At 43.9% G+C, this 12,752-nt stretch overlaps 1 protein-coding gene across 1 annotated transcript in view; it reads left to right on the top strand.

Moving 5' to 3' along the window:
• Nucleotides 1-1,123: 1,123 nt before the first annotated feature.
• The window catches only part of PTPN11 (protein tyrosine phosphatase non-receptor type 11), an 81,883-nt gene continuing 70,254 nt past the window's right edge, over nt 1,124-12,752 (top strand). The window contains exon 1 of the mRNA XM_021698495.1: nt 1,124-1,334. Within this exon, the coding sequence (XP_021554170.1) occupies nt 1,321-1,334 (14 nt within the window). The 5' untranslated portion in view covers nt 1,124-1,320. The remainder of the gene's footprint in view (nt 1,335-12,752) is intronic.

Raw genomic sequence — 12,752 nt, 5'->3', positions numbered from 1 at the left:
ACTCAGCTTGTCATCCTCAGTGAAGACTTACCTAACAACTGTATTTAAGATGAAATATAGGGGTGCCTGGATGGTGCAGTGGGTTAAGCTCCAACTCTTGGTTTAGGCTAGGGTTGGGAGATTGAGCCTCTGGTGGTGCCCACCACTCAGCATGGAGTCTGCTTGAGATTCTTTCTCCCTCTCCCTCTGCCCCTCCTGCTTGTGCTCTCTCTCAAATGAATAAATACATAAATAAATCTTTAGAAAAAACGATAAAGGATGCCTTGGTGACACAGTCAGTGGAGAATCCACTCTCGGTTGAGTGCCCAGCTCACTTGGTTGAGTGACCTGGTTTCTGCTCAGGTCATGATCTCATGGTTGTGGGATAGAGCGCCTCCATGGGCTCAGTGAGGAGTCTACTTGGGATTCTCTCTAAAATAAATAAATAAAAATCTTTTACAAATGATAATATAAAGGGATATAAAGAAAAGAAAGGAAGATGGAAATATAGTATTTTAGCAGGGATTTTTGTCCTCAGTTCACTACCCTAATAGTTTTGTTTTTTTTTTTGTATCCCCATAGTTTAAAACAGTGCCTACCAGATGTTTAATTATCATGATAATCCAGGTAAGAATTACAAAGCACTTATTAAATAGGCCAGGCCTGGTTCTAAGCAGTTTGCATATTTAATCCCCATAATAATCCTATGAAGAGAATACAGTTACTATCTTCATTTTACAGAAATGAAGAAATGGAGAACACTGAAGCTCAGAGACTCAACAACTGACGCTCAGCAACTTTCCTAAGGTTACACAGCTAAAAAGTGGAGCGGCGATTTGTGGAATGAAATGAATGAAATTCGATTTGGCCGTCAGGGCAGGGATGGAAATTGACACGGTGGGAGCGAACGCGATCGGTTCGTGGGAATGCGCACAGTAGTGAGGGCGCCGCGCGCGCGCCTTGCAGCCCAGGTCTAAAGGAGCGTGAGAGCTTTGCTAACTGCGTCGCGGCGGCTCCACGGAGACACTGAACTGCCATTAGCAGCCGCCGCTCAGTCTCGGGAGGAGTGGGAGCAGGAAGTGGCGGCGGGTGTCGCGCGGGTGACGTCACGGCGGCGCCGGCGGGGATAGGCGGGGGAGGAGGAGGAGCGAACCGGGGTTGGGGGGCGGCTGCACAGTCTCCGGGATCCCCAGGCCTGGAGGGGGGTCTGCGCGCGGCCGGCTGGCTTTGCCCCCCTGTCCGGTCCCGAGCGGGCCTCCCTCGGGCCAGCCCGATGTGACCGGGCCCAGCAGAGCCTGAGCAAGGAGCGGGTCCGTCGCGGAGCCGGAGGGCGGGAGGAACATGACATCGCGGAGGTGAGGAGCCCCGAGGGCCGGGCCCGGGCCTCGGCCCGGCCCCCGCCGCGTTCGATCAGCCCCGCCCGGGAGGGGGCGCCCCGGCCGGGCTTCGGACTCCCGCCCGGGGTCGCGGGGGGCAGGCTCCCTCCCAACTTCTCGTCCTCCGGGGGCCGGGGGCCCGGCGCCACCGCGCCCCCACCTCTCGGGTCCCCATTCATTTCCTGCCTCTCCGAGTTCCGGCTCCCGCAGCCCTGGGGATGCCCGTCAGGACGGGGGCAGGTAGAGCCGCCCGGGGAACCGCGGACGCCAGCGGCCCGGCTCGGCGCCACATTCCTGACCCATTGCCTCATGAGAATTGCCTCATGGTGATTCCGAAATAACCCCGCTCACTTGGGGAGGCTCCTCAGCCCGGGACGCGGGAGGGGAGAGGAGGGAGTTGCGCGGGGTCGGGCCCCCGACGGTCGAGCCGCTCTGGGTCACTCTGCCTCTCGCGTGCGTTTGGGGGCTTCGTTCAGGAACTTGACCCCTTTATGTGGCTCTTTGCACCTCCTTCCCCCCCCACCTCACGTGCCAGAAATGGAAAAACTGACTGTATCTGCTGCTATTAGAAGTATTTCCTTCCTCCGCGGTCTTCGCTTTGGGAGATGGGAGGGAAGGGAGCTGTATCTCTAGTTAATCCTTAACCACAGCCTTCAAAGTCAGGTAACATTAATCGCCCCCGTTTTACGGATGTGGAAACTGAGGCTCGGAAGTTTCATGTTAGTAAATGACAGGATTTGCACCAAGAGTCACGAGGATTAGTGAATTAATGGGATCCCTTGGAAGTTCAGGGTAATAATACTTCTGATAGCTAACGTTTATTTAGCTCTTACTGTAAGCCAAACACGTTTAAACCTCACTATAACCCTATGAGAAGAGGAATTCTTCTTCTTCTTAATATTATCCTGGTTCTAAAGACGAGTAAACTGATTTTCAGAAGTTAGGCAACTTGCCTGAAGTCACTCAACCAATAAGTGGTGGAGCCAGAATCTCCACTGTTTAATCACCATATTGCTATTATTGTTTTATAACTGTTAATCATTTGTAAGCCTTATTATGTTGTAGAACTGTAGTGTGACCTATTGGTTTCAGATAATAATGATTCTGTTATTTTGTATTGCCACTCTTTATATACGATTCAGACATAAGAGCCATTGTTTGGTCTTTTCCTTTATGATCTTGTTATGGTCACTGTCTTAGACATTTGAAAAATTGTTTCAAGCTGTTGGGGTTATTTGAGAGAATTTTCAAAATATTAAGAATGTCTTCTCAAAATACACCTGCCCATTATTTATTCATGGAATGGAAAGAGGGAGAGAAAAGAAAACCAAAAACTCTTAGGAAGTGAGTGATTTGGACAGGTCTGTTGGCAAGTGCTTACAGATCTGGGTAATATATAACTGTATTTCAGCAGAACAGTGTATAGCCTCAAATGTTCTAATTCTTTAGGGAGCTTTTAAATAAAACAGTTGTCTATTCTTTCATCTGTCAAATAGTCATTGAACCTTTTGTTCCTTGTGTCTGCTCTTCCAGACAAGTAAGGATCTGCTTCTTTAGGAGACAAAAAGACTGGGGGTTGGGAGTGGGGAAGGGGCCGGGTGGTAATAGACCCTACATTGTCCAGCTTGTTAGTGTAGAAGCAGAGAAGTGGGGGTATAGCCAAAGCTGCAAGTGGCAAAGATCATTCCTTTTCTCTGGCGCTCCTATATTATTGAAAAGAAATGCGTGCCACCTGAAAAGTCAGCTTGTGAACATAACACAGATAAGTGGAAATTATTATATTTTCCAGATTGTAGGTCTTTTTTATTATTTTTAACCAGCTTTATTGAGGTATAAATGACACACAATAGATTGCATATATTTAAGTGTACAGTTTGATGTTTTGACACATGCATATACTTGTGAAACCGTTGTCATAGTCAAGATAATGAACATATCCATTAACCCTTATGATGTTTCCTTGCGTCTTTTTTAATCCTTTCCTTGTCAGGTGACCACTCCTGTGCTTTCTGTCACTACACCTTAGTTTGCAATTCTTAGAATTTTATATAAATGGAATTTTATGTCTGGTTTCTTTTTTTTTTTTTAAAGATTTTATTTATGTATTTGACAGAGAGAGACACAGCGAGAGAGGGAACACAAGCAGGGGGAGTGGGAGAGGGAGAAGCAGGCTCCCGCTGAGGGGGCAGCCCGATGCAGGGCTCGATCCCAGGACCCTGGGATCATGACCTGAGCCGAAGGCAGACGCTTAACAACTGAGCCACCCAGGCGCCCCTGGTTTCTTATGCTCAGCATAATTATGTTGAGATTCATCATGTTGTAGTATGTATCAAAAAGTTCATTTCTTTTTATTGTTTGGTAATATTCCATTGTATGGGTGTACTACTGTTAGTTTATCCATCCACCTGTTGATGGGAACATTTGGGATGTTCTGGAGTTTGTCTATCACAAACAAAACTGCTGTGAATGTTTGTGCACAAGAGATATTTACCAAAATACCTCTTGGGGGAATGGCTGGATCATACAGTCAATGTGTATTTAACTTTTTCAGAAATTACCAAACTGTTTTCCAAAGTGGTAATACCATTTACATTCCCACTAGTAGTATGTAAGAGTTATCCTTACTCCACATCTTTGCCAACACTTGGTATGGTTAATTTTTAAATTTTAGCCATTTTAGTGGGTGTGTCATGGTATCTCATTGTAGTTTGTTGTTTTTTTTAAGATATTTTATTTATTTGAGAGGGAGAGAGCGCAAGCGCTTGTGTGTATGAGCGATGAGGGGGAGGGGCAGAGGGAGAAGCAAACTCCCTGCTGAGCACGGAGCCAGATGCTAGGACCCTGAGATCATGACCTGAGCTGAAGGCAGACACTTAACTGACTGAGTCATCCAGGCATCCCTCATTGTGGTTTTTATTCTTTTTTTTTTTTTTTTAAATATTTCACTTATTTATTTGACAGAGATAGCGACAGAGAGCACAAGTGGGAGGAGAGGGAGAAGCAGGCTCCCCCTGAGTAAGGAGTCGGACGTGGGGCTCGATCCCAGGACCCTGGGATCATGACCTGAGCTGAAGGCAGATGCTTAACTGACTGAGTCACCGAGGCGCCCCCTCATTGTAGTTTTAATTCATGTTTTCCTTGGTGACTAATGATGTTGATCATCTTTTCATGTGCTTATTTGCCATCTGTATATTTTCTTTGGTGACACGTCTATCTGATCAAATATTTTCCCCCCATTTTTATTTAGTTGTTTTTTTATTGAGATTCAAGAATTTTTTTTTTTTTTTAAAGATTTTATTTATTTGAGAGAATGAGATAGAGCATGAGAGGGGGGAGGGCCAGAAGGAGAAGCAGGCTTCCCGCCGAGCAGGGAGCCCGACGCGGGACTCGATCCCAGGACCCTGGGATCACGACCTGAGCCGAAGGCAGACGCTTAACGACTGAGCCACCCAGGCTCCCCCAAGATTCAAGAATTTTTTATTCCAGGGGTACCCAGGTGGTTCAGTTAGTTAAGCATCTGCCTTCAGCTCAGGTCATGATCTCAGGGTCCTGGGATCTGAGCCCTCGGGTCAGGCTCTCTGCTCAGCAGGGAGCCTGCTTCTCCCTCTCCCTCTCCCTCTGTGCTCGCGCTCTCTCTTGCTCTCTCTCTCAAATAAATAAATAAAATCTTACGAGAAGAGAATTCTTTATTCTGGAAACAAGTCCTTTATCAGAATTGCAACTATTTTCCCTTAGCCTGTGGCTTGTCTTTCATCTATTTTTTTTAAAGAGATTTTATTTATTTGAGAGAGAGAGAGAGAGCGCGCGAGGGCTTGCGCACAAACCGGGGGGGGGGTACTGGGGGGGAGAGAGGGGGAAGCAGACTCTTTCCTGAGCAGGGAACAGGACTCAGGGCTCCATCCCAGGACCCTGAAGTTATGACCTGAGTCAAAGGCAGACAGACATGTAACTGAATGAGCTACCCAGGTGCCCCCCCCTTTTTAAATATTTATTTATTTATTTGAGAGAGTACACACACACACACACACACACACACATGAGTGGGGGGAGGCGCAGAGGGAGAGGAAGAAAATCCTGAAGCAGATTCCCCAGATTCCCCTCTGAGTGCAGAGCCTGACACGGGGCTGGATCCCAGGACCCTGAGATCATGACCTGAGCTGCAACCATGAGTTGGATGCTTAACTGACTGAGCCCCATTGTCTTTTCATCTTTTTTAACAGTCTCTTTTGAAAGAACAGAGGTTTTTAATTTTGATGAAGTCCAGTTTATCCATTTTTATTTTTATTAATTCATTAATTTTAAACGATTTTATTTTTAAGTAATCTCTACACCCAACATGGGGCTCGAATTTACAATCCAGAGATCAAGGGTCGCATGCTCTGTTGGCTGAGCCAGCCAGACGCCCCTCAACCATTTTTTTTTTTTAGTGGATCATGCTAAGGAATCTTTGCTTAACCCAAGGTCTCACATGTTTTCCAAAAGGTTTTAGGTTTATGATCCACTTTGAGTTAATTTTTGTGTATGGTGAGGTGTGGAGCTATGTATATATGTATATAGATATGTGCACATGTACGTATAGATAACCAGTTTTAGCACTGTTTGTTGAAAAGACTCTCTTTTGAATTTGCACCTTTGTAGAAAATCTATTGTCCATTTATATGTGGGTCTGGTTCTGGAATCCATTCTGTTTTATTGATCTATTTGTCTGTATGCCAATACCACATGGTCTTGATTATTGTAGTTTTATTATAAGGCTTGAGATCAATGTTAGTCTTCCAGCTTTGTTTTTCTTTTTCAAATTATTTTTAACCTCGGTATTAATTCAATCAAATAGTTATTGAACCAGGCAGGATAAAGCAGTGAGATTGGCAAAGATGCTATTCTTTTGGTTGAGAGAGAGAGAGGAAAGAAAAACCTATGAATGAAGATTGCAATTTCAGGTAGTAATAACTGCTGGGAGAAAAAAAACCAAATGGGGATAATGTTAGTTTGATGAGTTTAGGAATGATCTCTCTGAGGAGGTGAGCTCCTGAGTGACCAACCCTCCCACAGGTGATTTAGCGGTGGTAGTACTGAATTTAGATTTTGAGGTTGCTTGTGTGCACCACTCAGCCTTGTTCAGCTGACAAAACTGCCTGTATTCTCCAGGCCCTCTTTCAGCATATGGCAGGTCCTTTACATTGCTTTTTTTTTTTTTTAAGATTTTTTATTTATTTATTTGACACAGAGAGAGAGAGTACAAGCAGGGGAAGCAGCAGAGGGAGAGGGAGAAGTAGGCTCCCCACTGAGTAGGGAGCTCGACATGGGGCTCGATCCCAGGACCCTGGGATCATGACCTGAGCCGAGGGCAGACACTTAACTGACTGAGCCACCCAGGCGCTCCTACATTTGTTTTTGTTCTTCTGAAAGATGATGTATGGTGACTTGAGCTGAGAGGAGCAGAAGATTTAGCTTGTTCTCAGACTCCACGCTTTTGGTTTATCTACTGCAGGTCAAGTACATTCTGTCCCAGGCCCTTCCTGGTGGCCATGTTGGTTTATCTCTTGTGGGAGTAAATAAACTTGCCTTGCTGAAAAATAACAGGCCTGTGCCTTTCTAGTTGGGACTGGGATGTCTTTATTAACGTTGTGTCCCAATGTAAGCTCAGAGTTTTGGCCAGAACTGCTCAAATGCAGGGGGCACTGCTAAGATGACTTATCCTTCTTATACATGGTCAGTGCAGAGACTGTTGGAGAGCACACAAGATCCTGAAAAAGCAGAGCCAACTCATGTTTGTGATTGTTACCGGTGGGCCTTAGTGTACTTTGTTAGGCAGCTGTAGAACAATAGGATACTGTCCTTATTCCTCTTTCCCTTTGGGAAACAGACAGCACTTGCCATCCAGTGCTGATGTTTCTAAGGCTAGGCAGATACTGCCTTACCTTGAAGGCAAGGCAAGTACTCATGCTCTGTGGGAGTTGTGGACTGCAGCCAAGGCTTTAAGACCCTGAACTGAATTCAAACTCCCTACACTGGTGCTCAGTTCACTACTGAGTTTTGGAGGGTTGTGTGCATTTTGCAAACTTACATGTGCTGTGGTCCTTGACAACGTTGAAATGTGGAAGGTACTAGTCATGGTTGCAAGGAGCAGTGAATTCAGAGGGAGACAGACTTGTGTGCCAGCATCAAATGAGTTTGATAAAGCTAGTACCAAACTGAAATAGAAATTTATCAGGATAGAATATTCTGTTTAGAATACATATGTACAGGGGTGCCTGGGTGGCTCAGTCATTAAGCGTCTGCCTTCGGCTCAGGTCATGATCCCAGGGTCCTGGGATCGAGTCCCACCCACATCGGGCTCCCTGCCCGGCAGGGAGTCTGCTTCTCCCTCTCCCACTCCCCCTGCTTGTGTTCCTGCTCTCGCTATCTCTCTGTCAAATAAATAAAATCTTAAAAAAAAAAAAATACATATGTACATGTATACTGATATATGCATATATATACACACTGTATATGTCTGTCTATACACACCTACGTACATACAGACATACTATATGTTTCTTGTAAAGATAATGGATTCTAGGTCCAAGTCTTCATCCTCCCATGGAACCATTCTAATGAAACACTGATCCACTCATTCAAGAACTATTTATTGTGGGATTACTGTGTGCCAGGCACTGTGCGGCCCTGGGTGTTCAGGTGTTGGGAAACAGCAAGTGTGGAAGTGCTGAGGTGGGGAAGCTTTTGGAGCACTTCAGGAGCCAAAGGGAGCACATTGGGGACACTGAGGAGATGGGTGGGGACTGGACCACACAGGACCTTGTGAGGTCTTCGAGGGTCATGTGGACCACGGAGAGGAGTTTGGATTGTATTTTAAGAGCAGTGTAAAGCCATAGAAGGAAGGATGTGATCAGAGGAGTGGCATGAGCTGGTCAGTTTAAAAATATCCCTCTGGCTACTGTGAAGGAAGGATTGTAGGAGACACGAGTGGACTTGGGGAGAGCAGACAAGTGAGAGAGAGGCTTTGAACTAAGGTGGAAGCCGTTTGTGGAAAGTTTCGGAGGCAGTTTGCTTTTATTGCCTTGTCATCAAGAGTCATGGTGCTGACCACTGAAACCCCACGGGAAGATACAAAGACAGAGCTATGCGCTACCATTAAAAAGCTGCCTTAACAACTTTTTTCTAGTTTCTGTTACTTAGACTGCTTGTCCCTATTGACTGCCCTTTCTTCATGACTTATCCTTTTCCTATAGGATATTAAAATTTAATTAGAAAAGGAGAATATTCTTATAATCTGCAGAAAGTACCAAACTATAAACTTTCTCCCCAAGGACAAAGATAATGATTTTTTTTGGAGCAGCTGGTAAGAAAGATATACCCAGTGTCACTTTATATTTAGTCAAGAAACCGAAATTACACTTTGGATCCCTACTTTAAATTCTCTTCTTAGCATGGCAGCCTTGAATAAGAATAAGTTCCTGAAATTATTGGCCTGCTTGACTGTTTCCCCACACCGCTGGGGGAAGAGGGTGCATAGATAAAACAAAATATTCAGCATCATTGTATTTTCTTTTTGGTTTATCAGCATTTTTTTTTTTTTTTTAAAGACTCACTTGACATAAATAAGTTCCTAGCTTCAGAGAGCTAAGCCTTTGCAGAATCTGCATTCACTGACGGGGAGGGGTGGGGTAGTGTGGGTGGTTATTTAGATTTCTGGTGTGATTTCCCAGCAAATTGTTTGGGTTTGTAAATTCCCCTGCAGGCAGGGATTCTGTCTTTTGTGTCTTCAAGCTCACTCAGGCTCATGTGTTTTAGGCATTTTGTTGTATACGTTGATTTGTGGCTCTTTCACAAGTGGCGGTGGTGGTGTGTGTGTGTGGGCGTGTGTGTGGGCATGCGTACACACACACGCTTTCAACTCCTTTGAAGAGATGGGTGGCACCTGCCTAGGCCATGTATGACCCGAGACCCTTATTAAATAATAACGCCAGAGGATGGCCAGTTAGAAGGGGTTGTCAGGGGCCGGCAGGTTTGCCAATGTTAAAATGAGCAAAAGGGGGACACTTTTCCATCCCTCTCCCTTCCTCATGTGACTTTTTCTCTACTTCCCTCTTCCCGATGTCTTATCCTTTCTTTTTTTTTCCTTCCCCCCCCCCCCCCCCCCAAATTCATTCAGTCAACAGCCATTCATCAAATGCCTATTATGTACATGGGAGGACTGGAAATGTATCTGTTTCCTCTCATCTGATACCTTCTGGACCCACGGTATTAAGCACTTTGTTGATAAACTCAAATGGAGTTCTGCTAATTTGCCTTTCCCCATCTTTTAAGGTAATGCAAATGTTACCTTTTTTTTTTTTTTTTTTTTTGGTTAGACTAACTAGCTCTGCTGTTTACATTCACACCAGGTGGGAGATGGGGCCAGCCTTCAAGATGTGTGGTCTCAGTACCTAATATTAACAATTGTTCATAATCCTTGAGGCCAGCCCCATAATATTAATTGTATTAATTCTACTGTTTGTCTTTACCCTCCCTAAGATCTAAGGGATGGAGTTCACTCCAGCTTCTCTTTATTAGTGATAAGCATGCTGCACATCACAGAATTGTCAGTGATTGAACACAAATATTAAATGTAAGTGGGAAAAAGTTTTTGTTGATTACTTTTTGAAAAAATAGCTGAGGAAAAAGAGTTTAAAATAAATCAAAGCTCAAGTAGGTAGGTTATGGACTAGAACTTTTAATTTCTAATTATATGCTATTTGAAATAATGTAGGGATAGCCCCTGAACGCTTAAGTTAAGTTTATTAAAAGGCAGTGTGACATAAATGATACATATGTCAGAATGGCCTATGTGATACTGACATAATTATGCATGAGAAGAATCTTTCCTGCTGTTTTCCACTAGTAATAATAATGATAACAAAGGTGATAGCCAATGTTTATTAAGCCCTTGCTCTGTCAGGTATTTGTGCTAAATGCTGGTTACTGTTTCCCTTGTAAACATCACCCTCCTCTGTTCATTGTTAGTAACATGATAGGTATAATTGTAAGTTGTAAAGGAGATAATAGAGTTTATTTAATAAAGGGGTAAAGAGACAGCCATTGGCCTTATCTCCTGTTGCCAATCTACCTGGGGTAGGGTAGGGTTTACATATACCTTCAGCAGTGGAAGTCAATTTATAATGTCTTTTGCGACCTCAGCATTGGCAGGATACTCTATGTAAGCGTTATTTCTGTGAAACATGCAAAGGTGAGAACATGTGGTTACAATGTGTGGGTTTAGATCCTGCTTTAGAAACTTTTAGAAGTAAATAGCAGAATGTAATGGTTACATTGGCACATGGCATTCAGTAACTGCTGCAGTAATTTTAACCAGCCATAAAGTATGATAGCCAATACTACACTATTTTGTCCTTGCTATCAGAACTGGTTCACAATTGCTGAAAAGAGGCATTTGTAATAAACATGGAGAGATCTCTTTATTTCATAATTTGTAAGTTCTTATTTAAATATATAATATTATTGGTAGTAAAACTATAAATCTGTCAGGCGCCTGGGTGGCTCAGTCGTTAAGCGTCTGCCTTCGGCTCAGGTCATGATCCCAGGGTCCTGGGATCGAGTCCCACATCGGCTCCTTGCTCCGCGGGAAGCCTGCTTCTCTCTCTCCCACTCCCCCTGCTTGTGTTCCCTCTCAGGCTGTGTCTCTCTCTGTCAAATAAATAAATTCTTAAAAAAAAAAAAAGAAAAAAAACTATAAATCTCTCTTCTTTCTGTCCCCATACTCTCTCTCCATGTAAGTTCTCATCTCTGTCTTCTCCCTGTCATCCCTTTTTGGTATCTAGTACAGCCAGCTTCAGGGGTAAGGATGGGTAACTTACTGATGATGGGAATCAGAGCTGGTGAGTTGAGCAAATGGATTTTTCAGAAAATTTTAAAATGATTTTTATCTTTTACTTGGGATTTGTTTCAAACTTTGAGAAAAGTTACAAGAATAAGAATAGTGCAAAGAATACACATATGAATGGAATACCGTTTACCCAGACTCACTACTATTAACTTTCCATCCCATTTGCTTTACATTCTGTGTGTGTATGTAAGTAAATATGCATATATAATATTTTATATTTTTTTCTCCAAACATTTGAGGCTAAATTACATAGATCATAGCCCTTTGCTCCTAAATGCTTCAGTGTTTATTTTATTTTTTTAATAAAGATTTTTTCTTTTTAAAGATTTTATTTTTTATTTATTTGAGAGAGAGAGTGAGAGAGAGAGCACAAGAGGGGGTAGGGTCAGAGGGAGGAGCAGACTCCCTGCTGAGCAAGGGAGCCCGATGCGGGACTCCATCCCGGGACTCTGGGATCATGACCTGAGCCGAAGGCAGTCGCTTAACCAACTGAGCCACCCAGGCGCCCTATTTTCTAAGAATAAAGCTATCTTCTTTTTTTATTTTTTAATATTTTTATTTATTTATTTAACAGAGAGAGAGAGAGCACAAGTAGGCAGAGGGAGAGGGAGAAGCCACGGGGCTGGATCCCAGGACCTTGGGATCATGACCTGAGCTGAAGGTAGACGCTTAACCAACTGAGCCACCCAGGCGCCCCTGTCTTTTAAGAATTTTAACTGGTAATTTTACCATCTGTAATCCTTTTGTCTAACCTGTTGTATTCCAGCTGTGCCAGTTGACCCAGTCATGTCCTTTATAGCTTTTTTCCCTCTTCTAGTACAGGATCCAGTTGTATTTAGTTGTTAGATCTCTTTAATCTGGAATACTTTTACAACCTCTGTCTTTTATGCTAGTGATTTTTGGGAAAAATACATTTCCCCCTTCCCCTTTTATTTTATTTATTTTATTTTTTTAAGGTTTTATTTATTTGACAGAGAGAAAGACAGCCAGAGAGGGAACACAAGCAGGGGGAGTGGGAGAGGGAGAAGCAGGCTTCCCGTGGAGCAGGGAACCCGATGCGGGGCTCGATCCCAGGACCCTGGGATCATGACCTGAGCCGAAGGCAGACGCTTAACGACTGAGCCACCCAGGCACCCCCCCCTTCCCCTTTTAAAATGGAATATTTCTCGTTTTGGATTTGTCTAATGTTTCATCATTATTAGATTCCAGCCAGAGTACTATGTAGGTGGTATTGTAACCTTCTTGGGGTATCATATCTGGAGGTACATGATGTCCACTGATGATGTTAATTATCATCAGTGACTACCTGGTGAAGGGTTTGTCCACTTTCTCCTTTGTATAATATTTTCTCCCTTTTTTTTTTGGTAAAGATTTTATTTATTTATTTGTCAGAGAGAGAGAGAGCGCATTCACAAGCAGGGGGAGCGGCAGGCAGAGGGAGAAGCAGGCTCCCCGCTGAGCAAGGAGCCCAGTGCGGGACTCGATGTCAGGATCCTGGGATCATGACCTGA

Source organism: Neomonachus schauinslandi, chromosome 14 (genome assembly GCF_002201575.2).
Source record: "Neomonachus schauinslandi chromosome 14, ASM220157v2, whole genome shotgun sequence".
NCBI classification, from domain to species: domain Eukaryota; kingdom Metazoa; phylum Chordata; class Mammalia; order Carnivora; family Phocidae; genus Neomonachus; species Neomonachus schauinslandi.
The sequence above is the reverse complement of the archived record's forward strand: the minus strand, read 5'-3'. Positions and strand labels throughout refer to the sequence as shown.